Source organism: Jaculus jaculus, chromosome 11 (genome assembly GCF_020740685.1).
Source record: "Jaculus jaculus isolate mJacJac1 chromosome 11, mJacJac1.mat.Y.cur, whole genome shotgun sequence".
NCBI lineage: Eukaryota > Metazoa > Chordata > Mammalia > Rodentia > Dipodidae > Jaculus > Jaculus jaculus.
Window position 1 is genome coordinate 110,980,380 of NC_059112.1, and position 25,843 is coordinate 111,006,222.

Below are 25,843 nucleotides of genomic sequence, written 5' to 3' on the forward strand. Positions count from 1 at the left end.
TAGCAGTTAAGGCACTTGCCTGTGAAGCCTAAGGACCCAGGTTCAATTCTCCAGGTCCCACATAAGCCAGATGCACATGGTGGCACATGTGTCTGGAGTTCGTTTGCAGTGGCTGGAGGCCCTGGTGCATCCTATTTTATTATTGTGGTGGAGGGAGAGGAGAAGGGAGGTCAGGTGTGTGTGTAGGAGTCCCGCCTACCCTACATGCAGTGAGTTGTTGCCCTTTCTGGAAGGGCTCTGTGTGGAGTATGGGGCTTACTGCAGGGGCACTAAAGATGGTCCAACTGAGAAGTAGCCATTACACCGGCCTTGGAGTAGTGTGAGCAGCTGCAGCATCCCTGCTGGGTAGGAAGGAGACCGGGTTTGTAGCCTCTGTGATGTTTGTACCAGCGCTTTACTTTGCTTTAAAGGTGGCCCCCACAAGAATGATAGGTAGCCGACATATATTGTGGGCTTTCAGAAGCCTGTTGAAAAGACACATTTAGAATCCCCATTTTATATGTGAGGGGACAAGCACCAGTGCTCTTGGGGATGCCCTGAGCAGGTGCCCTGGCAGTGGGCTGAGGCGGGGGTTGCGGGCTGACTGGTGGCGGCCGTGCATCCGGGAAGAAGGCCAGCTGGGGCCGCAGTGGTACCGCCGCCAGCACTGCTCCAGGCTGAGCCTCAGCGATTCTGCTGGCTCAGCGGCTCCTCCTCCCAGGATCTTCTTCGGTGGCCTGACTTCCTGGAGGGCTGCCCTAGTCCCATGCCTCTACATCCTTAGCAGGGGGTGGCTGCCTGCTGTGACACCCTCATCCCCACCCTAGGCTCTTGGATACCCTGGGCGAGTACACATTTCTGTATCCTTAGGGATTTTCCCATCAGTGCCACAGGCAGGGTTGCTGGCCCATTTTACAGATGAGGCAGCTTGAACATCAGGAACTTGTCCATCATGGTTACTGGCTCACAGTATCCTACCTGGGTCTTGTGGACCCCATCTGTGCTCTAGGCTTACCTAGCAATAGAAAGCTCCTCTTCTCCTCCTGCCACCCTCTATCCTGTGGGTTGATGAATCTCTGGTGCCAAGAGCGGGAGACCACTGAGAGTCCAGATGCCCCTTCCAGGTCATAGTATGCACACATATCTGGGGCCCTGGGATTCTCTGCCACTTTGGGTAGGTCACACAGTGGGATGCCCACCTCTGGCCTGAGGAATGACTCAGGTGCAGATGGTGCTGGAACCAGAGTGGAGTACTACAGACAGGGGCCAGTTCATTACCCCCCAAGGAACCCAGGGATTCTAAATTTAAACTTGGCCATCTAGGTCTTGATGAGGGTATATTTGTCAAGGTAGGAGGAGAGAACATATTTTATTTAGCAGGTTATTAATGTGAGTTACAACACTGAAACAGTAAGACATTTGGTGAGTGGGCCTGTTTGTATTTTTGCCCCAGGTCCTACAAATATTAGGTAAGGATGGTTTACCTTAATAAGCCTCAAACACAGCAATGATAATAGCTGTTTTCCTTTATATATTTACTTGTTTTTGTAATACTTGGCACAGCATCATGTGAAAATGACTCTAACATGGTTGCAAACTTGTAGGGGCTAAGAATGTTACAACATCCATAACAGCCACTTGTTGAGTACTAACTGGACAGCATGACAGTTAACCTGAGGTAGCCTAAGGGGACGTGTCCCCTTTGACAGAAGGGAAACAACGGAGTCTCAGGAAGACAAAGTGACCAGCTCAGGATGACAAAAACCAGTAAGAGGGAGAACTGGGACAAATCCGGGAATCAATGTGGGACCCATGACCTTGAGACATTAGGACCTTGTGGCACATGCCTGGAAGCTGCCAAACCTGCTGTAACTGTAAAATGGGGACAATCCAACCTCATCTTCAAGGCGACCTGCATCTGACTCTGTGGGTGGAATTGGTCACTGTAAAGGACAGGGGAAGGACTCTTGCATTTAGGGAACGAACTTTCTTTTTTTTTTTTTTGAAGGCAGGGTCTCACTGTAGTCCAGGCTGACCTGGAATTCATTATGTAGTCTCAGGGTGGACTCAAACTCACGGCGATCCTCCTACCTCTGCCTCCTGAGTGCTGGGATTAAAGGAGTGCGCCACCACTCCCAGCGCTCAGGACCCGTTTGTTAGAGCCCAGCACATGCTAGAAGACATAGGCTCACTCCCTGAGACTCATGGGAGATTCACTACAATGAGGGACTCACATGCTCTGGAGATCCTAGTGTCTTGCTTCCCCATCTTGTAGCCATGCCCCTTGACCTGCTACACAGCGCAGGGCCACAGGAGCAAAGTATCCAGCAGTGCGTAAATTAGTCTTCATCAGATTCTCTCAACAGCCTTGCTGGGTTGGGTTGCTGCTCTGCCTCTCTCTGAAAACGGGGAAACTGAGGAATCAGAGCCAAGATATAGAGCTCAACTGTTGAGCGTCCACCCTGGCTACTTCTGGCAAGGGTGAGGCCCCGGGCAGCCATAGCGTCCAGGCATGCGTAAAGAAGGCTGAGGTCTCTGAAGGTGCCTGGGTTCCAATATTTGTCTACAGCACTGTCTTGCCTGAGTTCCGTAGGAACCTGTGGCTGGAGACTGCTTAGGTGGGGCTCAGAGGCAGAGCTGGGACTCCGGTGGCACTGGGGATGAGAGGCTGAGCCCCCCTTCCTTGTGGAAGTGGGGAGTGAAACCCAAGTAGATGTGAAGGTTGGGGAGTCGTGGGGCTGCCCTGGGGACAGGACTGTCACCCTGCATTGTTTATGGAGAGCATGGAGAAGCTGCCTGGGAAGGTGTAGTTGGGGGGGGGGGTGCGGGTTCCCTGACACCGAATTCATTATTGGGAGATTCCTCTTCACAGTCCCTCGACACCTCCCACGGGAACCACCACGGGCCAGAAATGTCTGACAGCCTCTGGCGGGCCGGCTGGCTCCGATGCCACCGGTGCCCGGGTCCCCGCCCGCCCACTGCCTCCGAGTCCCTCCCCCTCGGGTCCCGCAGCCTCTGGAACCCTCTCCAAGGCTCAGCCTCGCCTCCCCGCCTGCTCGGGGCTCGGTGGCCAGTTCCCCCCGCTCCGCCCCGCGCCCTGCAACCCTGCAACCCTGCGCATCGTCTCGGGTCCCGAGCGGTCGCCCCGGGTCACCGGCTGTCCGCAGAGGCCGCGCGGGGGTCCCGGCACGTGGGGAGGGGGCGTCGGGGGTGCGTTGGGGGTGGGGAAGGGCCGCCGCGGGGGCGGAGCCTCGGAGCCGGGCGCGCGGTCGGCGCGGGCTGACGGAGGTCAGCGGCCGCGGGAGCGGACCCCGGCGTCCGGGAGGGCGGCTCAGACGCCGCCGCCTCCGCCGGTCCTCCGCCCGCCCCCGGGCCGCCGCCCCCCGCCCGCCCGCCCGTGACGTGCTGCCCGCCTCTCGGCGCCGGAGCCGGAGCCCGCGGAGGGCGCAGGGCGGCGGGCGTCGCAGGCGGCGCGGGCGGGAGACGATGCGGCCGCAGGCGCGGGGCCGCCGCCGCCGCCGCGTCTGAGCTCCCCCCGCCCCGAGCGAGCGAGCGAGCGAGCGAGCGCACCGAGCACCGAGCACCGAGCACCGGCCGCGCCATGGGGAAGGAGCAGGAGCTGGTGCAGGCGGTGAAGGCAGAGGACGTGGGCACCGCGCAGAGGCTGCTGCAGAGGCCGCGGCCCGGGAAGGCCAGTGAGTGCGGGGGGCGCGCGGGGCGCGGGCGGGGCCCCTACCGGCCGGGGGCAGAGCCAGGGTGTGGGGGGATGCTGTGAGTCCCCGGGGGGGGGGCGGAGCCAGCAGCGCCCAGACCCTCAGTCTGCGCCCCCACTCTTGCCCCAGCGCTGGAGGAGGGGCGGCACCCAGCTCCTAGATGTCCCCTCAACCCCCAGCGGGCACCTGCGGCACCCACCGCTCTGGCGGTCACCGAAGATCCTTCCTTCCCTCTGGGGTGGGGGGGTTGCTTCCTTCTCAGGCTGTGGGCTGACGGCTGGAAGTCTCCGCTGGGGCCTTTAAAGGGCGAGGCGGATTCTCCCCCCCCCCCCAACACACATCACACGCACACGTTGGAGAGAGGCAGGGGCCCTTGCAGTGAGGGGCGACCAGGGACTGACCATCTTTGTCAACTACCCTTCTCACCCCTGTTTAATGTTTAATACTATGCTTTGCAGGGAGGTGGGGGGGTGGGCAGGACCACGCTGGGGGTGTGGCTGCCCGGGCATGGCCGGTGGGGGCCATTTACTGATGGGGGTACTGAGCAGTAGCCCAAGGTCGCCCAGCCCTGGGGCAGGCTGGACTCCTGGCAGGGGCAGCCTAGGGCAGGAGAGCTTCAGGCCCACTGCAGGCTTCAACAAACCCGGATTCTCTCTGGCTTCCCTGCCGGTAAAGAGGGTCAAGGGGGAGTGGGCACCCCACGTCATTCCTAGCTTGTGCTGTTGGGGGCCCCTGGGAAGGGCCGGGAGCCTGGAGCCCTAATCCCGGCACTCATCCCTTCTCATCTTGGAGCCTCCCTGGGGACCTCCTAGGGAGATGGATGGATGGGCGTGTGGACCAGCCGCGTGTGCGGCTGCGCACGTATGACCGTGTCAGTGTGTCAGGGCACCTGTGCGCCTGCAAGCCAGGATCTGCAGGTTAGCACTTGAGACCTAGGTTCCCATACTCCCTATCCACCACGGACTGCATGTAAGCCCTGGTGGGAGGAAGCAGCCCCCTTTCTCCCGGGGGGGGGGTGCTGAACCCTGGGACTGCCTAGGGTTCCAGAGACACCTCTCCAGTAGTCTTGCCTGAACAGCTCGTGTCCACTTTGTGCAGGCAGAGGGCAGGGCGCTGGTGCCTTGCAGGCACACGGAGCTGGCTGGGGAGCTCAGTTTACTGGGGCTGACTGTGGGGCCTCAGATCTGAGGGAGGATTTCTAGGGAGAGGCGGATGGAGGAGTGTGAGGTACAGGGCTTCCACCTAGTGGCCATCGTCCTTGGGCACAGACAGACTGGCTTTCTAGGCCTCACTGGCCTTATCTGTACGATGGGTCCCTGCCTTCCCAAAGTATCAAGAGCGCTGCAATCAGGCACAGTGAAGGGCAGAGATTTAGTTTGCATTCAGTAAACACTAACCATGCCAGCCTCTTTCCAGTGCCAGCAAAACAGGGCCACAGATACGGAATTCCTTTTCCCTTCTCTTCTGCCTTCTTGGGGCCACAAGGACTGTCACGTCTACCTAGTTCTCTACCTCTGCCTCTGCCAGGTGTGGCCTCTGGGGCAGCAGAGACACTTGCCTTGGCCCCTGTGTCTGTATTTTCTGAGTCACAGGGGGCGGGTGTAATAAATCAGACAGAGAAATCCCTCCATGAATTAGCTCAGTCGTCATGGCAACACTGGCCTGCTTTGGAGTAAGATGTATTTTGATTCCGCAAAGTGCAGCTGGAGTTTAGGCCATGGGGTGTATGTATGGGGGGTGGTGTCCAGCATTGTCCTTTAGAGTTGCCCCCCACCCATATAGTCCAAAGGTTTTCCCATGCCTGTGTCTTTGAATCCTTTCAGGGTGCCCAGCCCCTTCCCTCAACCTACAGTTACTGTCACACACCAGACTCTGTTAGCCCCCCTACCTTGCCTTGAAGGGAGCTTCTCCTTACACATGCATGCACACTTAGCAGTCTTCCTGGAGGGAAAGAAGAGAGGGAGGGTGTGGGAGGAGAGCTTCCCTTCTTCCTGGAGGGGAGACTCTGTCCTGCCCTTTAGCCCAGCCTCCCTTTCCGAAGCAAGGCTGGGGACACCCTGGAGGGATGTGTGGACTCAACCTCCCTCTCACCTTGGCCTACTAAGAGTTCGCTTCCAGCTTCCAGTTTGGATCTGACCTCAAGGGTGGGGGTGGTCTTGGGAGAGCAATGTGAGGGCTAGGGTCACAAGAAATGGGTGTGTGTGGGGGGATGTCAAGGAATGTGCAGTAGTTCACGCTGTCTGGGGACGGATCCCAGGGACTCCCACATGCAAAGCAAGAGCCCTGCACTGAGCTGCGTTCCAGACCTTCTGTGCACTAGTGAGCATGTAGACTCTGGACTTCTCTACCTCCTAAGAGGGGGAAAGGAAAGGGACTCCCAGGGCCTTCCACTCTCCCCAGCTCCTTTCAGCCATGCTGTGTGCTGGCTTCATCCTGAGGACTTGCCTGGGGGCAGCTGCCCTAGTCCCGTACCCTCTTCAGTGCCTCCTGCAGACATTGGCAGCACCCCGAGACCTCAGGCTGCCCCCCCAGCAGTTTCTATTCTGCCCTCAGCTCCCTCACCCCACGCAGGGGCAGTCCCGTGATGGAGGTGCCTCCCCCACTGGTGTCTGTCACTTTCTGAGCCTTGTCCTCAGCCTCTGTGGGTGGGACCTCAGAGCAGCTCAGCTAGGGGTTCCACTCCCAGCATGTGGCTCCTGGGGGCTCCATGGTGGGAGCCGAGGAAGCCCTGGGGACACTGAGACTTGGCTACCCTGGAGTTGAGAAGAGTGAGGGATGGCATCACAAGCATGGGCCTGGAGGGGCATGGCATGGCACAGTAACGTCAGCCCTTGGTAGGGGATTGTGGCAGGCCCAGTCACATCATCGTTTTCAGGGCCTGTGTGAGCTAAAAATTCAGTCCAGAAGCTTCATGATTCAGGTAAGGGACCCTTTGAAGTCAGCCCCAAAGGTGCGTGATAAGGATGTCAGCTCAGTGACCAGCTTGGCACATTGTAGGTGGTGGTGTGGCCCTTGTGCCCTGTGAGTATCTAATTGGGTGAAGTAAATGTCCTGTATGTCAGAGGAACATCAAAGAGTCTGTGTAGTTAGAGCAGAGTAATAGCAATGGAGGGCTGGGGTTCCAAGTGAAGGTGAGGGCCATCACGCAGACGCAGAGCCATTGTGCAGCCTCAGCCTCTACTCCAGTGACATGGGGGCTGGAGGGCCTCCGGACCGGTCTCACTGTGGCTCAAGCTGGCCTGGAATTCACTCTGTAGTCTCAGGGTGGCCTTGAACTCATGGTGATCCTCCTACCTCTGCCTCCTTAGTGCTGGGATTAAAGGTGTGCACCACCACACCGGCTATTCTGTTTTTATTTATTTGAGAGAAGATGGGTGCACCAGGGTCTTCAGCTACTGCAAACAAACTCCAGACGTATGTGTCAACTTGTGTATTTGGCATATGTGGGATCTGGGGAGTTGAACCTGGGTCCTTTGGCTTTGCAGGCAAGTGCCTTAAGCGCTAAGCCATCCCTCCAGCCCCCTTTTAGGTTCTTTGAGATGAGACAGGATTTCACCTGTAGCCAAAGATGGGCTGGAGCTTGCAATTCTGCCTCAGCCTCCTCCTGATTGCTGGGTTGACTAACTGGCACATGCGCCATCACACGCGCTGTGACTTAGAGGATTAAGGGGATTTGTTTTGGTTTGAGACAGTCTCATGTGTCTCAGGCTGGTCCTAAACACACTGTTTAGCTAAGGCTGGCTTTGAACTCCTCGTCCCTCTTGTCTGCACCTCTCAAGTTCTGATATTACAGGTGTATGGCCTCACGCCTGGCTGACTCATGTTCTAGCCCTGCACCAACTAGTGGGTACAGGGGACAGAGCAAAGGGGGGCAGCGAGCAGGAGGGTCGCCAGTGGGGAGGCAGTGGCAGGAACCGCCCAAGGTGTGGCTGGTCCCAGAGTGGGGATCATGACACGGCAGGTAGCGTGGGGTCCAAGCGTCCTTTGAGCCCATCTTCAGGCAGAGCCAGGAGGAAGAACCTGATGACAAGACCCTCAAGGCTTTAGCCTGGGCCACTGTTGGGAAAGTGGCTCTGCCATGAACTGGAATGGACAGTTGATAATGATGGACAGGCTGAGCGAGCACGGTGGCCCATGTCTTTAATCCCAGCACTCGGGAGGCAGGGGTGGGAGGATCACTGTGAGTTCGAGGTCGGCCTGAGACTCCATAGTGAATTCCAGGTCAGAGTGAGACCCTACCTTGGGGGGGGGGAGGGGGAAGGTAGGCATGATGTATGATGTACCAGTAGTATCTGAGAAGATGGGAGGAGCCAGAAAGTAACAATGCCTTCACTCTGTGCTGGGAGGCATCATGAGACATGGGCACATTCAGCTGGTGCTAGTCAGGCCTGGCATCTAGAAACCCTCTGAGCCTCAGCGGCCCGATCGGCACTTGACACTTTCTCCAACTCGTGGAAGAAAACTGTGGTCAAGGCCACAGAGTTAGGTAGGAAGTGATGGAGCAAATATTTGAATTCAAATGCACCTGGCTTCCTAGGCTTCAGGGGTCCTTTGAAGACTGGCATGCTGGGCCCAGCAGCTGAAGCTGAGGCGAGCTGAGCCCTGTAGCCAGCCCTCTGAGACTCTGGCCACCCTGCCCTTGGGCCCCGCCTCCACCCCTGTCCTGGGCCTGGACAAAGGGGCTTCTGTCCTTCCAGCCCCTCCTCATGGAGCGACTGACCCACAAATGGGTTATGTAACCATGGCCCAGACAGGCAGGGGCTTGGCGAGAGTCCGGTGGACTTGAGCCCACTGGAATGGCTTCAGTGGGTTCCCTCCTCTGAAGGCAGCTGGAGGATGACAGGATGGAGGAGACCCCAAAAGAGAGAGTATAGCCCCTGGGGTTCCAGGTGGTCTGAGTGTGGGGTCTGAGCATAGCCCCTATGGGCAGAGTGGTCATTGCCATTGGCCCTGATCTACTCGCCAGCCTCCCCTTCCTACTCTGCAGAAGGAGTAGGGCTCATCCTCATGCCAGCCAGAGCTGGCAGTGGAGGGCTTCACTGTGGAGATGTATGTATCCCTTTCCCTAGAGATACCCCATTTCCGGGTGTTCCAGCTTTGCGGGCCACCCCCAGCCCCATCTGGGTCCTTCTGAGAGACAGATGGGGCTGGCTCTCTCCTCCCACCCACAGCAGGTACTCAGCCAGCCTCCCAAGGGAAGGGCGCACATGCACATGTGTGTATCTGTGTGAGAACATGGCTGGGTCTCTTATTCGCAGGTGGGGGCAGGCTAGATTCCTTGTCTTCATGAGCCCTCCACACGGCAGTGTGATGGAAAGCCAAGGCTCAGGTTGCTGACCCTTGGGGCTGGAGGCTGGCTGAGCTGACACAAGTCTGTAGACTTACAAGCCTGCCTCTGCCAGCCAGGGAACTTGCCGCCTCCCTCCCCGGCCTCCCAGGCAGCCAGGAGAGGTCGGGCCGCTTCTCCTCACCGGGTCTCCCTACTCCCCACAGAGCTCCTGGGCTCCACCAAGAAGATCAACGTCAACTTCCAGGACCCAGATGGGTGAGTCCTCAGCTTGGGCGGTGGCAGCCCGAATAGAGTAGGCAGCCCTTCGGGTGGGCTGGGCTGCCAGCACCCTCTCTCAGACCTGCTGTTCACCCACTCAGCTTCTCAGCCCTGCACCACGCGGCCCTGAACGGCAACACGGAGCTGATCACCCTGTTGCTGGAGGCTCAGGCTGCTGTGGACATCAAGGACAACAAAGGCAAGACTGGTTCAGGGGCCTTGAAGCCAAGATCAGGGGTCCAGGTCAGAGTTGGGTGTCCTTGCGTCTTGGAAGGTTCTCTGCTCAGGGTGTTTTCCTGGGTTGTAGCAGGACCTCATGGGATCTTATGGAGCAGGTTGGGGTTGGGTTCAGGGTCAGAGCTTATCCCCCAATGGACCCTGCCTATCCCCAGGCATGAGACCATTGCACTACGCGGCCTGGCAGGGCCGAAAGGAGCCCATGAAGCTGGTGCTGAAGGCAGGCTCTGCGGTGAACGTTCCATCTGACGAGGGCCACATCCCCCTGCATCTGGCTGCCCAGCATGGTCACTATGATGTGGTAAGGCCTTAAGGGGCAGGGTGGGCAGGTGGGCAACAAGGTTGATAGGCCTGGGGCTGACCCGGCCCTGGGCCCGCAGTCAGAGATGCTGCTGCAACACCAGTCTAACCCTTGCGTGGTGGACAACTCGGGGAAGACACCTCTGGACCTGGCCTGTGAGTTCGGCCGTGTTGGGGTGAGTCTCCCTCAGAGCTGGGCGAGGTTCTCCCTGCCTGTCTTCCTCCTTGGAGTGGGGTTGGAGGCAGCCCCGAGCCAGCCCCCCTCCACCCTGACCCTTCCTTCAAGGTGGTCCAGCTGCTGTTAAGCAGCAACATGTGTGCAGCCTTGTTGGAGCCTCGTCCTGGGGATGCTACTGACCCCAACGGCACCAGCCCCTTGCACTTGGCAGCCAAGAACGGCCACATTGACATCATAAGGTACAGCTAGGATAGGAAGGGGACCCATCTTCATTCCTATGTGGCTCAGTGGAATCCCAGGGCTTAGGGTTTTTGCTTCCGGCTTGGGAATAAGTAGCCTCCAGGCTGGTAGTATAGGCCTGGCATCCCAGCTACTTGGGAGATAGAGGCAGGAGGATTGCAAATTTAAGAGCTTCCTGGGAAATTTAATGAGATCCTGTCCCAGAATGAAAAATAAAGAAATTAATGTGGTGATAACAAGCCTGTAATCCCAGCATTTAGAAGGCTGAGGCAGAAGGATCCGGAATTCAAGGTCATCCTCAGCTATATAGCATGTTCAAAGCCCACCTGGGGTATATGGAACCTTGTCTCGGAAACAAACAAACAGCCAGGTGTGGCAGCACACGCCTTTAATCCCAGCACTCAGGAGGCAGAGGTAGGAGGACCACCATGAGTTTGAGGCCAGCCTGAGACTACATAGTAAATTCCAGGTCAACCTGGGCTCTAGTGAGACCGTACCTCGAAAAGACAAAAGAAAGAAAGAAAAGAAAAGGCTGCGGATATAGCTCAGGTATAGTGATTGCCTACCATGTGTGAGTCCTTATGTTCAATCCCTAGCACTACTGAAATAAAGCCCCAGAGGCACTGGGTCTGGTGGCTCACGTCTGTAATCCCAGCACTTGGGAGACTGAGGTCGAAGGAGCCTGCGAATTCAAGGCCAGCCCGGGCTACATAGTGAGTTCCAGGGCAGCTTGGGCTAGAGTGAGGTCTTGCCAAATAATAATGAGGTTCTTCTGGGGAGTTGCAGGGACGTAATCAGGCCTGTAGGTAGACTCAGGTAAAGGAAGGACAGGGGGAGGGGGGCCTGTGTGAGGTAAGGAAAGGAAGAGGCTTGTGTAGCTCATCAGCCTGGCCAGTGTCTTGGCCCAGCCACTTGATGGGTGATCTAGTGGAAGCACTTAGCTCTTCAAACCTCACTTTCTTTTATTTTATTATTTACTTATTTGTTTTTTCAAGATAGGGTCTCACTCTAGCCCTGGCTGACCTGGAATTCACTATGTAGTCTCAGGGTGGCCTCGAACTCACACAGTGAGACTCCTACTTCTGCCTCCTGAGTGCTGGGATTAGTGCCCAGCTCTAAGCCTCACTTTCCCCATCCAGAAAGTGAAGCTTAGAGCAAGAGCATCCCTTCCTCAAGATTAGATGAGGAGATAGCTGTCAGGGCTCAGCCTTTGGCAAGCACGTGGAGACATCAAACAGTGTATCATCAGGTTTGGCTCCTCTTCCAGGCCCAGCAGACAGTTGGGACACCCAGAATCTTGGCCTGGTTTGAGGGTGCCAGGGAGGAGGGCTTCTTCTGAAAGGCACACTCTCCCCGCCTTCCCATCAGACTCCTCCTCCAGGCTGGCATTGACATTAACCGCCAGACCAAGTCTGGAACAGCCCTTCATGAGGCCGCACTCTGTGGGAAGACGGAAGTGGTTAGGCTGTTGTTGGATGTGAGTCTAGGGGCCGGGGCCGGACTGGGACTGGGGCCAGGTCAGGGGTGGGCTTGGGCCTGACTGCATCTCCCTTTGACGTGTGCAGAGCGGGATCAATGCCCAGGTGAGGAACACCTACAGCCAGACGGCGCTGGACATCGTGCATCAGTTCACCACGTCCCAGGCCAGCAAGGAGATCAAGCAGCTGCTAAGAGGTGAGCTTGAGCGGAGCCCGGGGCTGGAGAAGGGCTTGGTGGGCAGCTCCCAGGATTGGGGGTATCTACTCCCTGTATCTCCAGAGGCTTCCGCAGCACTGCAGGTCCGAGCAACCAAGGATTACTGCAACAATTATGACCTGACCAGTCTCAACGTGAAGGCTGGGGACATTATTACGGTGAGGGCAGCTCCTCGGTGCTGTGGCAGGGATGGGATACCGGCATGATCAGACCACCCTCCTGCAACAGGTGGGGACTGGGGAGGGTGCTGGCAGTTGGCCTCATATGCAAAGGTGTCTCCTTGAGAGCTGGAGAGGTGGCTTAGTGGTAAAGGCGCTTGCCTGCGAAGCCTAAGGAACCCATGTTTGACTCTCCAGATCCCACGTAAGCCAGATGCACAAAGATGAGGCAAAGGCAAGGTTGCACATGCCCACTAGGTGGTACAAGTGCCTGGAGTTTGATTGCAGTGGCTGAGCCCTGGCGCATGCCAATTCTGTCTGTCTCTCTGAAATAAAATAAAAGACATCTTCTGGAGCATGCTCCCCCCTTTATTTGACCAGGTCCTGGAACAGCATCCAGATGGCCGGTGGAAGGGCTGTATCCATGACAACCGGACAGGCAACGACAGGGTGGGCTACTTCCCATCCTCTCTGGGAGAGGCAATTGTCAAGCGAACAGGTGAGCGAGCAGGGGTCACTGGGACTGAGCAAGGGAGCTGGAAGTGTGCTCTGTGCTGGTGGCTGGACCAGGTGGAGCTCGAGCCACAGGCAAGACTGGCATCCAGGAGTGCCCCCCGCTGGCCGTCTCTCAGCAGTGCCCCCTCCCACACAGTGCTTCACTTACTCCACCAGGCCATGGCCCAGGTCTGAGCTGCCCACTAGACGTACAGGGACCCAGACAGACATGGCTGCTACTCTTCTTTCTCTGTGGTGAGAAGGAACAGGAAGGACAGTGGCATATACACAGAGGGAATGTACTAAAAGGGGACATACGGGAAGCAGAGCAAAGCCTGCCGTAGGCAGGCAGGTCAGAGGAGGCGCAGGGAGGTGTGAAGGGCAGGCCGTGCGCAGAACAACCCAGACAACGCGAATCGAACACATACAAAGGCGCTGGGGCAGGAGCAGCCTGACACCTGAGCAGACGGGAGGGCAGCATGTTCACAGCTGAATGGGAAGGGGAAGGGGGCACAAAACCAGGTTGGGAAACCCCGTGGCCTGGTTTCAGCAGGCTGGGGGTGCTGCTGATTTGTCTCCCATAGTGGATGTGGAGATTGACAGGTGGGGCAGAGGGCCACATAAGAGGTGTAGCCTGAAACCATCGGTCAGTTCCTGAGGTGGAAGTCTTGGCTTGAGGCCTTGAGTGACTTCCTACCTCCTAGCAGAGAGACCACACCCTCTGGTATGCCATTTGCCTGTGTTCTCCTGGCCCTAGGTCTCTCTGACAAATTGTTCTGGCCTTAAACATCAAGGGGTTCTCAGCTCCCAGGAGACAGTGGAGTGGGCAGAGGCTATGGCACAGCTCCTGCTCTGCTCGCCTTCTGAGTCTGGTCATGCCTGGGCAGCCCAGGGCTCAGGGAGGCTGTTTTTGGCCTGCAGGTTCCCGGACAGGCAGCGAGCCAAGCCCATCCCAGGGAGGAAGCGCATCTGGGCCCTCCGCACCCCCGGAGGAGATCTGGGTGTTGAGGAAACCTTTTACAGGTAGGCTGGGAACCTTCTGAGTGTTTGGGCGATGACCTTTCTGTGGGGCCAGTGGACCCCATGGTCCCTGTGTTGGCAGGTGGAGACCGTAGTGGCAGCTTGAGCAGTGTGGCTGGTGGCAGGAGTGGCGGGGGCCATGCCCTGCACGCGGGCTCTGAAGGAGTCAAGGTGAGTTGGATTGTTGGGCGGGGGTAGAGTGAGCCAGTCGGCTGAGCCTGAGGCAGTGCTGGCGAGCCTGGCTCTCTGGGTTTCAGCTCCTGGCAACGGTGCTTTCCCAGAAGTCGGTCTCTGAGTCTAGCCCAGGGGACAGCCCTGTCAAGCCTCCAGAGGGCTCTACAGGTAAGAGCAAGGGTACAGCTGTGCTGGCCTGGTAGGAAGGTAGCTCTCAAACAGTCCTTGCTCTGCCATTCTATCTTGTCACCAGGTGCCACCCGGTCCCAGCCTGCAGCAGCCCATGTTGGGCAGGTGTACGGGGAGCAACCACCCAAGAAGCCGGAGCCAGCCTCAGAGGGCAAGGTATCGGGCCCGGCCAGCTCTGGGGCCAGGCTCAGGGGGGTTGGGGGCTGGCAGTCTGACAGGCACATCTGGCCACAGTAACAGCTGGGGGCCTTGATGGGCCAGACCCTGTCTTTCTGTCTGTCTGAGTGTGTGTGTCATGTGTGTGCACACACACAAGCGTACAGGTGTTGTCTATTGTGCAGGCTGTGAGTTAGTATGTACAAACTTGTGGAGGTATGCAGGGTGGCATATGTATGTAGAGTGGCTGACTGTGAGGTGGGCATGCATGTGTGCTGGTGGCACAGATGGAAGGGGATGGGTGTGAGACATGTGGGTGTGTGTGGTAGGTCACATGTACTTGAACCTGTGTGGCTGGGAAGCATGAGCTGCTGGCTGAATCCTGCCCAGCAGAGGAGGCGAGGCACCCCTGACTGGGCCCAGAGCCCACCTTCCAGGGAACAGCCCATCCCAAAGCCCCTTCCCCCAGAACCCCTCACCGCCAGGCAACATCACCGGCCTCTCCAAGATGATATGGGTGGGAGAGGAGGCCCAGGAGGCCATGACACAGACAGCAGCCTGCCTATCCTGGTGGAGCTCACAGAAGAAGGCTGGAGGTCTGAGGATGCCGTGTCCAAGATGACAGCTCACAGAGCACCAGTGCAGTGGACCACAGCAGCTGGACCCATCACGCAGGCCATGAGCCAAGCGGAGGAGGAGGCCTTGCGGAGGCTGAGGTGCAGCCCGGTGGCGGGCGGGCTGCAGTCGGTGCCTTGTGTCTTGCAGAGTGCCGAGGTGGTCAGCCAGTGGCTTGCCACGTTCCAGCTGCAGCTGTATGCCCCCAACTTTACCAGCGCCGGTTATGACCTTCCCACCATCAGCCGCATGACCCCTGAGGTGAGCTGCCACAGGCTGGCCACCAGCTGCCTCCATTGTCAAAGTTGGGTCTCTGGCTCCTGCTAATTAACAGGCCTCCTCTCTGCTCAGGATCTCACAGCTATCGGTGTCACCAAGCCAGGCCACCGGAAGAAGATCACTGCAGAGATCAGTGGCCTGAGCATCCCTGACTGGCTACCTGAACACAAACCCGTAAGGCTCCTTGCACCCTGGTGGCCAAGCCAGGACTGGCAAGGCGGATGGACAGACAGACAGACAGACAGACAGGCTGTCTCCCTGGCTACAGCCCTTACCTGCCTTCTGGGGTCCTAGGAAGTGGAGAGTGGAGAATGGAGCCAGGACTGGTGGCACATGCCTATAATTCCAGCACTCGGGGAGGCTGAGGCAGGAGGATCGTGAGTTCAAGGCCTGCCTGGGCTACAGAGGGTGAATGGCCCACCAGCAGGGAGCCACCTGGACAGCCTGTTTGCCCATCTTGGGCACTGGGGCTGTTCTCCCCGGGCAGGGGCATGGCTAACACTGTTTGGGGGCTGTTGGAGGAAGGGGAGCCTGAAGCCAGGAGGATTTCTGTGCCCTCCCACTCACTGGCAGCACCCCATGGCACTGCCCTTCACTTACACATGGACTGCAGAGGGGCACATGTGGGACGCTGTGGCCACATGCATGCAAACAGGTCCCACCACACATGCTAGCCCGTGCCAAAGGTGGATGTCCCATGGTGAGGCCTGCAAGCTGGTGGTGGCTGTTTACTAACTGGGCGGCTCCTGTGTGTGGGGACGGCTTCTGGGCTGATGCTGGCTCTCTGGGCCCCACACTAGCTGGGTGCTCCCTTCTACCCACGGGACAAGTGCTGTGACCATCTAAAGCTCCTGCCATCCCCCTCCCCACCAATAGGGCCCTGGATCTGTTGGCAGAAGAGTCTGAACTCATCTGTCCCACCTTGCCACAGTCAGCAGCTCAGGGGTCCTCCCGGCGACATATCCAGGCCCTCTGGGCCTCGCCTCACTCTGTCACCTGCATGACTGGGGGTGTTGAGTGTGGGCGCACGAGTGGCTTCAGCTGGGAGCTCGGGGATGACTGGGAGGATCTTGGTGAAGACGCTGTGGCTGTTTGGACGTGTGTCATGTGACTGTGTGGTGTGACGTGTGACTGCCTCTGCCGTGGGTGAGGATGTGGCAAGAGTGTGATCAGGAGGGGGTGTCTATGACTTGCTGGAAGTCGTGTGCAGGGTGTGCACATGTGTACATATCTGGTGTGACCGTGTGTGTCTGTGTTCATGACGTGTGGGTACATATCTTAGGACGCAGCTTGTGGCCACCTGGCCCCACAAGGAAGCATTTTCTTCCCACCCGAAGCTGGGTCCTGGCCCATGTGTGTGTGGTTCGAGTGTGTGTGTGTTCGTGCGTTTGCGTGTATTGACTTATGTGCACCCAGTGCCTGATGGGCATGTTGAGGATCTGGCCTGGGGTTCCCACCAAGGCTGTGCCTAGGCTATCTACAATACTGGCACCCCAGGCCTGCCTGTTTGTCCTTCTGTCTGTCTGTGCCTGGTGGGTTTATTTTCTAATAGCTCCAAGTAGGTGGTCAGGGTGTGAGCAGCCGACTCGGGCTGCCCCTCTCTGTCCGGCTCTCCGTAGGCTAACTTGGCCGTGTGGCTGTCCATGATTGGCCTGGCCCAGTACTACAAGGTGCTGGTAGACAACGGCTATGAGAACATCGACTTCATCACTGACATCACCTGGGAAGACCTGCAGGAGATCGGCATAACCAAGCTCGGTGAGGCCTCGGCCCCTGCCCAGCCCTCTGACCTCTGTGTGTACCTCCACATCCTCCTGACCTGTCCCCTGCTTCTTGCTCAGGACACCAAAAGAAACTGATGCTGGCAGTGAGAAAACTGGCCGAGCTGCAGAAGGCAGAATATGCCAAGTACGAGGGAGGGCCTCTGCGTCGGAAGGCCCCTCAGTCTCTTGAAATGATGGCCATCGAGTCGCCGCCCCCACCCGAGCCTGCCCCTGCCGACTGCCAGTCTCCTAAGATGACCACCTTCCAGGACAGTGAGCTCAGCGGCGAGCTGCAGGCTGCCCTGTCCGGTCCGCCCGACGGGGGTGCGGCTGCTGCCGAGAAGCCCTCCAACCACCTGCCACCCACTCCGAGGGCCACCGTGCGTCAGGAGTCCAGCTTGGGTGGACGGGCTCGCCACATGAGTAGCTCTCAGGAGCTGCTGGGCGATGGGCCCCCGGGGCCTGGCAGCCCCATGTCACGAAGCCAGGAGTACCTGCTGGATGAGGGGCCAGTCCCTGGCACATCACCCAAAGAGGCCCGGCCTGGCCGCCATGGCCACAGCGTCAAGAGGGCCAGCGTGCCCCCAGTGCCCGGCAAACCACGGCAGGTCCTTCCACCAGGCACCAGCCACTTCACACCTCCTCAGACGCCCACCAAAGCCCAGCCAGGCTCCCCTCAGACTCTTGGGGGACCTCACGGTCCAGCCCCAGCCACAGCCAAGGTGAAGCCCACTCCACAGCTGCTGCCACCAACAGAGCGACCCATGTCCCCTCGGTCCCTGCCTCAGTCGCCCACACACCGTGGCTTTGCCTATGTGTTGCCCCAGCCTGTGGAGAGTGAGGCAGGACCGGCTGCTCCCGGACCCGCACCCCCGCCTGCACCAGCAGCTGTGCCCACATTGTGCCTGCCCCCGGAGGCTGATGTGGAGCCCGGGCGACCCAAGAAACGGGCCCACAGTCTGAATCGCTACGCTGCGTCTGACAGTGAACCAGAACGGGACGAGCTGCTCGTACCTGCTGCTGCAGGACCCTATGCCACAGTACAGCGGCGTGTGGGGCGCAGCCACTCAGTGAGGGCACCAGCTGGCACTGACAAGAATGTCAACCGCAGCCAGTCCTTTGCTGTACGGCCCCGGAAGAAGGGGCCTCCGCCACCGCCACCCAAGCGTTCCAGCTCAGCCATGGCCAGTGCCAACATGGCTGATGAGCCGGCTCCAGATGCCGAGACAGAAGATGGCAGACTAGGGGTCCGGGCACAGCGCAGACGGGCCAGTGACCTGGCTGGCAGTGTGGACACAGGTAGTGCAGGCAGTGTGAAGAGTATTGCAGCCATGTTGGAGCTGTCTTCCATTGGGGGTGGGGGCCGGGCTGCTCGCAGGCCCCCAGAAGGCCACCCCACACCCCGTCCTGCCAGTCCAGAGCCAGGCCGAGTGGCTACAGTGCTGGCCTCTGTGAAGCACAAAGAGGCCATTGGGCCTGATGGTGAGGTGGTGAACCGGCGCCGCACACTCAGTGGCCCTGTCACTGGACTTTTGGCCACTGCTCGCCGGGGGCCAGGGGAACCCGCAGAGCAGGGTCACTATGTGGAAGATGGTGTAGCCCGGCAGCGGCCTCGAGGTCCTTCCAAGGGTGAGCCAAGTGCGGAGGGGCCACCTCTGGCTCGGGTAGAGGCCAGTGCCACTCTCAAGAGGCGCATTCGGGCCAAGCAGAGCCAGCAGGAGAATGTCAAATTCATCCTGACGGAGTCTGATACAGTCAAGCGTAGGCCCAAGGCAAAGGAGCGGGATGCTGGGCCTGAGCCTTCCCCACCACTGTCTGTGTACCAGAATGGCACAGCCACTGTCCGCCGCAGACCAGCCTCTGAGCAAGCCGGGCCTCTGGAGCTGCCTCCACCTCCCCCACCTGCTGAACCCCCTCCCACTGACCTGGCTCATCTGCCCCCACTGCCCCTGCCCGATGGTGATGCCCGGAAGCTCACGAAGCCTCCTGTCTCTCCCAAGCCCATCCTGGCTCAGCCTGTGTCCAAGATCCAGGGCTCACCCACGCCTGCTTCCAAGAAGGTGCCACTTCCAGGCCCTGGCAGCCCAGGTAGGTGCAGAAAGCCAGCCGGGGTAGTGTTAGAAGGTGGATCCTCAGTAATCTGGTCTGCGATCCTATCTCAATGTGGTTTTGCTTTCTGGATCTGACGAAGCTCGGATGGGGGGAAGTGTCCACAGGTTCCCCTGCCCAATGTCCATTGTGGGGAAGCGCTGTGCCAGCCCAGTAGTGGATATGCTAGGCAAAGGAGGCCCCAAAGCCCAACAGTAGGGATGGACCGTGGTCTGGCTGCATTGACAAGGTGCAGGAGAGGGGAAGGGTTACAGGTAGGACAGAAGTGCAGAGGCCCGCAGCGAGCCCTATCTGGGGGACTTGGGCGGCAGTGCCGCCCGGCAGCATGGTTTGCATGTGGAGCCCCCTGTAGCAGCCAGTGGGAAGACAAGGGCGGAGGACCGCGTCTGCAGCCTGGTCCTCTCCACAGAGGTGAAGCGCGCCCACGGCACGCCGCCGCCCGTGTCACCCAAGCCGCCGCCGCCACCCACGGCACCCAAGCCGGCCAAGGCCGTGGCAGGGCTGCCGTCGGGCAGCGCCAGCCCGTCCCCGACGCCGTCGCCCGCGCGCCAGCCGCCCGCAGCGCTCGTGAAGCCCGCGGGCAGCGCGCCGCCCTCGCAGGGCGCCAGCCCGGCCAAGCCCCCGTCCCCCGGCGCGCCCGCGCCCGCCAAGCCCCCGCGCGCCGCCGCCGCCGCCCCGACCCCCGACGGCGCTGCGCCCGGGGACAGCGCGCGGCAGAAGCTGGAGGAGACGAGCGCGTGCCTGGCCGCGGCCCTGCAGGCGGTGGAGGAGAAGATCCGGCAGGAGGACGGGCAAGGCCCGCGGTAGGTACCCCGGGGGGCTCCCGGGCGGCGGTCCCCGGAGCGCGCGCGCGCGGGGCGTGGCCTGCGCCGACCACGCCCACGATCCGTTTCCCCATCCTCCATCCTCCCCCCCCAGCCCCTCGGCTAGTGCGGAGAAGAGCACCGGGAGCATCCTGGACGACATCGGCAGCATGTTCGACGACCTGGCCGACCAGCTGGACGCCATGCTGGAGTGAGGCCCGGCTCTGGCCCGCACGCTGACCTTTACCTCAGGACGGGCACTTCTGGGCAGCGGGGCGGGCGGGGATCGGGCGAGCGGGGCCGGCCTGCAGCCCAGTTCGGCACAAGCACAACTCTCGCCCCTGGCCCAGGCCGGCCGGTAGTCTGCAGGACCGCCTGGCCGGGGGCTCCAAGGGCTCTGGGCGGCAGAAGAGCTGCCCCGTTGGTGCCCGTTCCTGTCTGCTGCTCCCTGTGCAATAACTGCTGGGCCCCAGACTAACAGGTTCTGCCCTGCGGGTGGAGGGGGCACCTCCCTTGCCTGAGGCAGGCTGGGGCGGGGGAAAGAAGAGGATGGCTGCTGTGGCCCCCTCCCCAATCCGTGGCAGAGCACAGGCCTATGCCCAGCACAGAACTGCCCATTGGGGATCCTCTGCCAGCCGCTCTGGCGCAGCACAAAAGGACAGGGGGCCAAGGTTGGGCCCACCCTACTGCACCCCCAGAATATAAGCTATCAAGAGTATTAATTTATTGGGAATGAGCTGAAGCAGATCTCCCCAGAGAAACAAAAAGGTATAACTTTAACAAATATATATTTAAAGAAAGAAAAAAAAATATTATTGATTCTATAGAAAACCATTTACCAACAGAAAGGACACTGGAGTCCAGCTTGGGACTAAAGCTGTCAGAGGCCCAGGCCACCTCTTTGTCCTTCCATCCAGGAGTGGCCTTGCCCCTGGTCAGGAGCACACACGGGAGGGAAGGGGGCAGCTGTGCCCAGGACCCCTCCTCCACTCTTTTAACTTCTGTGAGTCTGAAGAACTTGAAGGATGTGCCTTGCTCACTGACTGGGCTGTGTCCTCCTCTATGCCCCACAGACCTGGGGGGGGGGCTTCTTCCTTCTGGGCGTGGCCGTGTCCTAGGGGTGCTGGTATGAGTGTGTGGTGAACGTGGGCATGTGGCTGAACGACAGCGGTGAGTGCAGGGGCATGCATGCCAGGCTGCGGGCCGATGTGTGTGCGAGGGCGTGCCTGACCCTCAGTCCTGTCCAGGCAGTCGGCCTGCCCACCCCTCTCGAGTTCCCATGGCCACTTCTGCTCATGGCCTGAGACTGTGTCGTGTTGTCATCCTCACCCTCTTTTCCTCCCTCCCAAAAATACTGACTGATCTCTATTGTGTTTGCTGATCCACAAGTGTCGGGCACAACTTTGACATTTCTTTTTTTTTTTAAAAAAAAAAAAAAAGAAAAACATGCTGAAACCAGTGATTGTGATGTGGGCTGGTGGAGGGGCCAATTGAGGTGGTATCCAGTCATAGAGCACCTTTTCAGCTGTCACACCTGGCACTTCCCCATCAGTGTCCTCCCACCGTTTTCTCCACTGTGGGTGGCCCAGGCTGGGGCTCCGGCAAGTGGGGAGGGGGGTCTGGGCAGGAAGCTGCTGTCAGCTGTCAATAAACAGCAGAAAACTGAAGCTGCTTGGCTCACTCTTTGAGGGCATGTGTTGGGAAAAGGAGGCTCAGAGGCTGGAGAATCCAAGAGCCGAGGAGTGGCATGCCTTTTCCTGCAGGGAGGTGGGCCCCTACCTCTCCCCCTCACTTCTGGTGCCTGTGCATGCCAGTGTCCTCAGGACTAGGTGCACCCTGGTCCTAGAAATAGTCTTCACTCACAACCAGTCTGTTCAGCTTTTATTTCAATAGGGAAGTAATAAAATCTATGTACAGTCTAAAACCAGTAGAAAAGGTAAGTAAAAAGGCCCGTAGTCCATCTGGAGTGAAGAATGGTGGGAGTGACGAGTGGCCGGGCGAGCATCGTACCTGGCACCCAGAGAGGGGCCTGGGCATTTCACTGGCAGCAGTGAGGGCAGGACCTAAGGAAGAGAGGCTCGCGGAGCACAGGGCAAGGGGAGCAGTGTCTGAACGCCTGAGCCAGGCTACTTGTACCCACAGGACAGTCAGAAATGCCAGGGCCACCACACATGGCCAGCCTGGCTGATAGATCCATTCTGTTAGCACGTCCAGACCTGCAAAGAGAAGGTTCTGTTTCAGGTCCCCGGTGGCCCAAGGATAGCTGCTGCATAGTGTAAGGCTCCCTGGCCCTCGGCCCTGCCTCGTACTCCATCCCAGGCAGCCTCTGTGAAAGGCCGTCAAGCACTGACCTTCACAGTGCTATCCACAGCCCCCGAGAAGAGTCTGCCTCGGGACACAGCCAGAGCAGTCACACTGCCCTGATGGCGCAGCAGGGTCTGTGTGCAGATCATGTTGTCCATACTCCAGACCTGGGGGGTGCACACAGGAATTGAGGGCCCACGGGGGTCCAGCCCTGTTCCCTCTGGGCCTTCTTCCACTGCTACTGGGTAGTACATACCCTGAGGGACCGGTCATAGGATGCACTGAAGACTTTGGTCTGGTCTGGTGTTGAAATAACTGCCAGGGCATACACTGTGCCCACATGGCCCGTTAGAGTCCGCACCTGTTCCTTAGACTCAATGTCCCACACCTGAAAGGGGAGAGGGCGTGGGGCGAGTCAGAGACCAGGACTGGGAGTGAGGGCAGAGGAGATGGGGCATTAAGCCTGCCTCAGGGTGCCCTGGCCTTACGTGAATGAGGTTCTCATAGGTGCCACAGACAATGTGGTGATTCGTCACAGCGATGGAGTAGACACTGCCGCCAGATGTCTGCAGGACGTGGATGCAGTCAAGGGTCCGGATGTCCCATATCTAGGGGGCAAGTATGGTGCCTGGTCTCAGGCTAGATGCCTCACCCTGGAGCCTCTCGGGCTCAGGAGGAGGAAGCCTACGACTTAGGCTGCACAGGAGGGCGGGGGAGGGGCAGGGCCGGCCTGCAAAATGCAGAAGGCGAGCTCCTGTCCCCGTCGGCAGCTTGGCGAACCTTGATTGTCTGGTAGGAGCCGCTGTACAGGTAGGTCTGGGCCGCCACCAGGGCCCGCACCCAGTGGTTGAGGCCCGTGAGCTCCTTCTTCAACCTCAGCTCGGTGCCCACGATGTCCCAGACCTGCGGATGGTCACGAGCCAAGGCTGGGAAGGAAGGTGCCCAGGGCCCCAGTGTCTCCTACAGCACCTCTTGCCTGTACCTTGATGGCCTTCAAGGAGCCACTGAAGAGCATGTTGTGGGAGGACACCAGGGTGCACACGGGGTTGTCGTGGGCCCGGATGGTGTTCACCTTCTGCAGGTTTTGGATGTCCCACACCTGGGGGGGGGGCAGTGACTACAAGCTTCAGGGCCAAAGGTCAGGGAAGATGAAGCAAGCACTGGGCATCCTCTGCCCACCCCCTGTCCTCGCCCCCACCCCACTCACGATGATGGTGCAGTCTGCAGACCCGCTGTACAGTTTGCACCTGGGGAGACAAAGCCGACATGTGGAGGCAGGGAAGCCACCATATCTTGGGGACAATGCCCCACCAGCTCCAGGAACCAACGACCTGGGCTGCTGCTAAAGCTATGGTTTCCTGGGCTCTATACTCGGTGCCTCCCGCCAACCCCGTGCTGAGACCAAACCTGGGGGAGGGGCTCAGTGCCCCACCACTGAGCCAAGTGCCCGACTCTTAAGCTCAGTTTTACTGAGGTCATGGGGACTCGACGTGATGCCACTCTAGGAAGCATTTAATGGCTGTGCGGAGTGGGAGGGAAGGGTCACCTACTCTGAGTGCGCCATGGTGGCTGCCAACACCAGCCCAACGGTGCTCAGTGAGGCTGAGCAAGGCCCTTGCCCTCTTGATACAACCCCCCCCACACACTCTAATATGACACAAGCCAGCAAGGCAGGTCTATGTGGCCTGTATCCAGAGCCCAGGATGCTGGCAAGGTGTTGACAGTTGAGCTACCTCTCCCTCTTAAAGGCGCCACCTCTAGCTTCTGGCCACCCAACACACACCAGGGGAAGGGCCAGGATGTGCTGAGAGGCTAGCTGTGCTAGGCTTGGTGAACACAACTCCAGAGAGTAGCTACTGGGGGGCCCATCCACTGGCCCCTGGGACCCAGCAACGCTTAGGGGGCAAGGGTACTCCATAGGGCCGATACAAATACAAGCCACACAGGCTCAAGCTCAGAGCCCACAGGGAGGCAGCCCAGCATCTCCTGGCCCTGTGGTCAGTGGGCACACCTGTGCCTGGACTCACCCCTGGATGCAGAGCGCCAGCACAATGCCATCGTGGCCCTCCAGTGTCTTCTGGCACTTGTAAGTGGTACATGTGTCCCACACCTGCAGAGATCAGGCCAGAGCACGTCCAGTAGGGTCAGCCTGGTGCCAAGGGGCAGGATGGCAGACATCCGGGGGAGAAGGCCCAGCTGTGGGCAGGAAGTGGCAGAGGCTGGCATGCAGTGCCCACCCCATCCCAGCCAAATGGCAGGTCTGAGAGACACGACCCTATATACCTTGATGGTCTTGTCAGAGGAACCGCTGAAGAGAAGGTCACCCATAGAATAGACACAGAGACACCAGACGGGGCCCTGGTGGCCCACAAAGGTCCCTTTGCACTTGAAGATCTGCTGAGGGTCATAGGCTGCAAACAGGAGAAGCCAGTGAGCGACCCAGTGAGGCTCTGGGGGACAGAGCGTGAGTGAGGCAGGCGCTACACTTACATCCTAGGATGCCCATGTTCAGGCGTGCATTGATGTGGGACAGCTCATCCTGCAAGGTCAAAGGCAGAGCAGAGGGTATGTGGCAGAGCTGCTATGACCTCTGGTAAAGCCAAGGAACCCCAAGGCTCTGGGCCTGCCCTTGCCAGAAGACAGACCCTTAATCCTGACCAGTAGAAGAGGCCGGTGCACGATCCCAGTTAAAGGACAATCCTTGACCTCAACTTGCCCTCCTGCCTCTCACCAAGCGTGGCCCTTCCCTCCTTACATTCAACATGGACGCGTCCCTCCTGAATTCCATGAGGTCCTCACTAAGCTTGCTCTGGTTCTCATCGAGGACATCTAAGTGGAAGGACAAGGGGGGGTTACCATGGTTGGCAACCACGCCGTATCCTGCGCCCTCTGGACCAGACCTTACCAAACTTGAGCTCCAGGCTCTTCTCCAGCTGGTCGATCTTCTCCGAGAGTTTGCCCAGCATGGAGCGCAGGAAGGCAATCTCCTGGTCCTTCTGGGCCAGCGCCACGTGCATCTCATGGAAGCGGTCATCCGTCTGCTGCAGGAACTCCTTCAGGCCCTCAAAGCGGCATGTCTCCAGGTGCGTTTCATACGTGTCCTGGTTCCCGATGAACGTGCACCTGAGAGGACAGGACAGCTGCTACCTTGCCTGCCTGGCAGGACCTCTACCTTGGCCTCCCTAGACCCCCAAGTCCCTGAATCCTCCACTGCTGTGCCCACCACCCCTAGATCTAGCCACCTACCCAACCTCCACCAGCCAGCAGGCCATTTCACCAGTGAAATGTTAGCACACACACCCAGAGCTCCTCTGGGGTCCCTCTTACCCCAACAATAAAATCTGCTCCCCTCACTGAGCCTCTATTCTAAAAAGCTCTTCCCTTCTCCTGCCCCACCTCCTCTCCCTGCTGCTAACTCTGGCCATTTGCTCAAATATGCGCCCCCGTGCCCGCCACCCCGACCCTGCACTCCCAACCCATCCAGCGCCTCCGTATACTCCTGCCGGGCTCAAGGCTCCTGTGCCCTTGGATCTTGGCTGTGAAGGCAGTCATTGGTGTGGCTCCTGGTTCAGGTGTGGCTCCTGGGCACCAGTCTGCAGGGGCCCTCAGCCCTGGTACGCTGAGGAGGGATTGGGACCCCACCGGCCCACGCCCCACCCCCGCCCACTCACCCGTACTTGGAGTGGGGACACTTGATGTGCTCACACTCCTTCAGGTGGGCCTCAAGGTTCATCTTGAGCAGGGGCGGGCAGCTGGGGTTGTTGGGGCAACGCACAGGCCTATAGTCACAACTGCTCTCGTGATCCCTGTGCACGTGGGACACGGGAAGGGGACCTGAGCCCAAAAGCGGAAAAGGTGCCAAGTGCCCCAAGACAGCTAGGGTGCCAG

The 25,843-nt window shown here is 59.2% G+C and overlaps 2 protein-coding genes across 3 annotated transcripts in view; one reads left to right on the forward strand and one right to left on the reverse strand.

Moving 5' to 3' along the window:
- Positions 1-3,552: 3,552 nt before the first annotated feature.
- Positions 3,553-21,318, forward strand: Caskin1 (CASK interacting protein 1). 2 transcript variants are annotated; one of them, XM_045161802.1, is made up of 20 exons: positions 3,553-3,674; positions 9,186-9,237; positions 9,342-9,439; positions 9,633-9,778; positions 9,858-9,953; positions 10,064-10,194; positions 11,564-11,672; positions 11,761-11,869; positions 11,954-12,048; positions 12,430-12,547; positions 13,465-13,566; positions 13,646-13,734; positions 13,821-13,905; positions 13,991-14,082; positions 14,848-14,958; positions 15,049-15,150; positions 16,596-16,734; positions 16,818-18,827; positions 19,258-19,651; positions 19,767-21,318. In XM_045161802.1, the coding sequence occupies exons 1-20, from the start codon at positions 3,581-3,583 to the stop codon at positions 19,864-19,866; spliced, it is 4,272 nt and encodes a 1,423-aa protein (XP_045017737.1). In that variant the 5' UTR covers positions 3,553-3,580; the 3' UTR covers positions 19,867-21,318. The 2 variants fall into 2 exon arrangements, with proteins under 2 accessions (XP_045017737.1, XP_045017738.1); XM_045161803.1 differs by lacking the exons at positions 14,848-14,958; positions 15,049-15,150.
- Positions 21,319-21,517: 199 nt separating this feature from the next.
- Traf7 (TNF receptor associated factor 7) overlaps positions 21,518-25,843 on the reverse strand; it is a 6,970-nt gene continuing 2,644 nt past the window's right edge. The window contains exons 3-15 of the mRNA XM_045161305.1: positions 25,627-25,831; positions 24,861-25,078; positions 24,711-24,784; positions 24,446-24,494; positions 24,239-24,366; positions 23,983-24,065; positions 23,163-23,202; positions 22,938-23,054; positions 22,736-22,858; positions 22,444-22,563; positions 22,212-22,343; positions 22,003-22,122; positions 21,518-21,867 (exon numbers count right to left, since the gene is read on the reverse strand). Coding sequence (XP_045017240.1) covers positions 21,853-21,867; positions 22,003-22,122; positions 22,212-22,343; positions 22,444-22,563; positions 22,736-22,858; positions 22,938-23,054; positions 23,163-23,202; positions 23,983-24,065; positions 24,239-24,366; positions 24,446-24,494; positions 24,711-24,784; positions 24,861-25,078; positions 25,627-25,831 — 1,424 coding nt within the window. The 3' untranslated portion in view covers positions 21,518-21,852. The remainder of the gene's footprint in view (positions 21,868-22,002; positions 22,123-22,211; positions 22,344-22,443; positions 22,564-22,735; positions 22,859-22,937; positions 23,055-23,162; positions 23,203-23,982; positions 24,066-24,238; positions 24,367-24,445; positions 24,495-24,710; positions 24,785-24,860; positions 25,079-25,626; positions 25,832-25,843) is intronic.

Coding starts and splice junctions, on each gene's coding strand:
- Caskin1 (XM_045161802.1), top strand. CDS start 3,581: ATGGGGAAGGAGCAGGAGCTGGTGCAGGCGGTGAAGGCAGAGGACGTG. Junction 9,440..9,632: donor GGACATCAAGGACAACAAAG/GCAAGACTGGTT, acceptor GCCTATCCCCAG/GCATGAGACCATTGCACTAC. Junction 14,083..14,847: donor AGCCAGCCTCAGAGGGCAAG/GTATCGGGCCCG, acceptor TGTGTCTTGCAG/AGTGCCGAGGTGGTCAGCCA.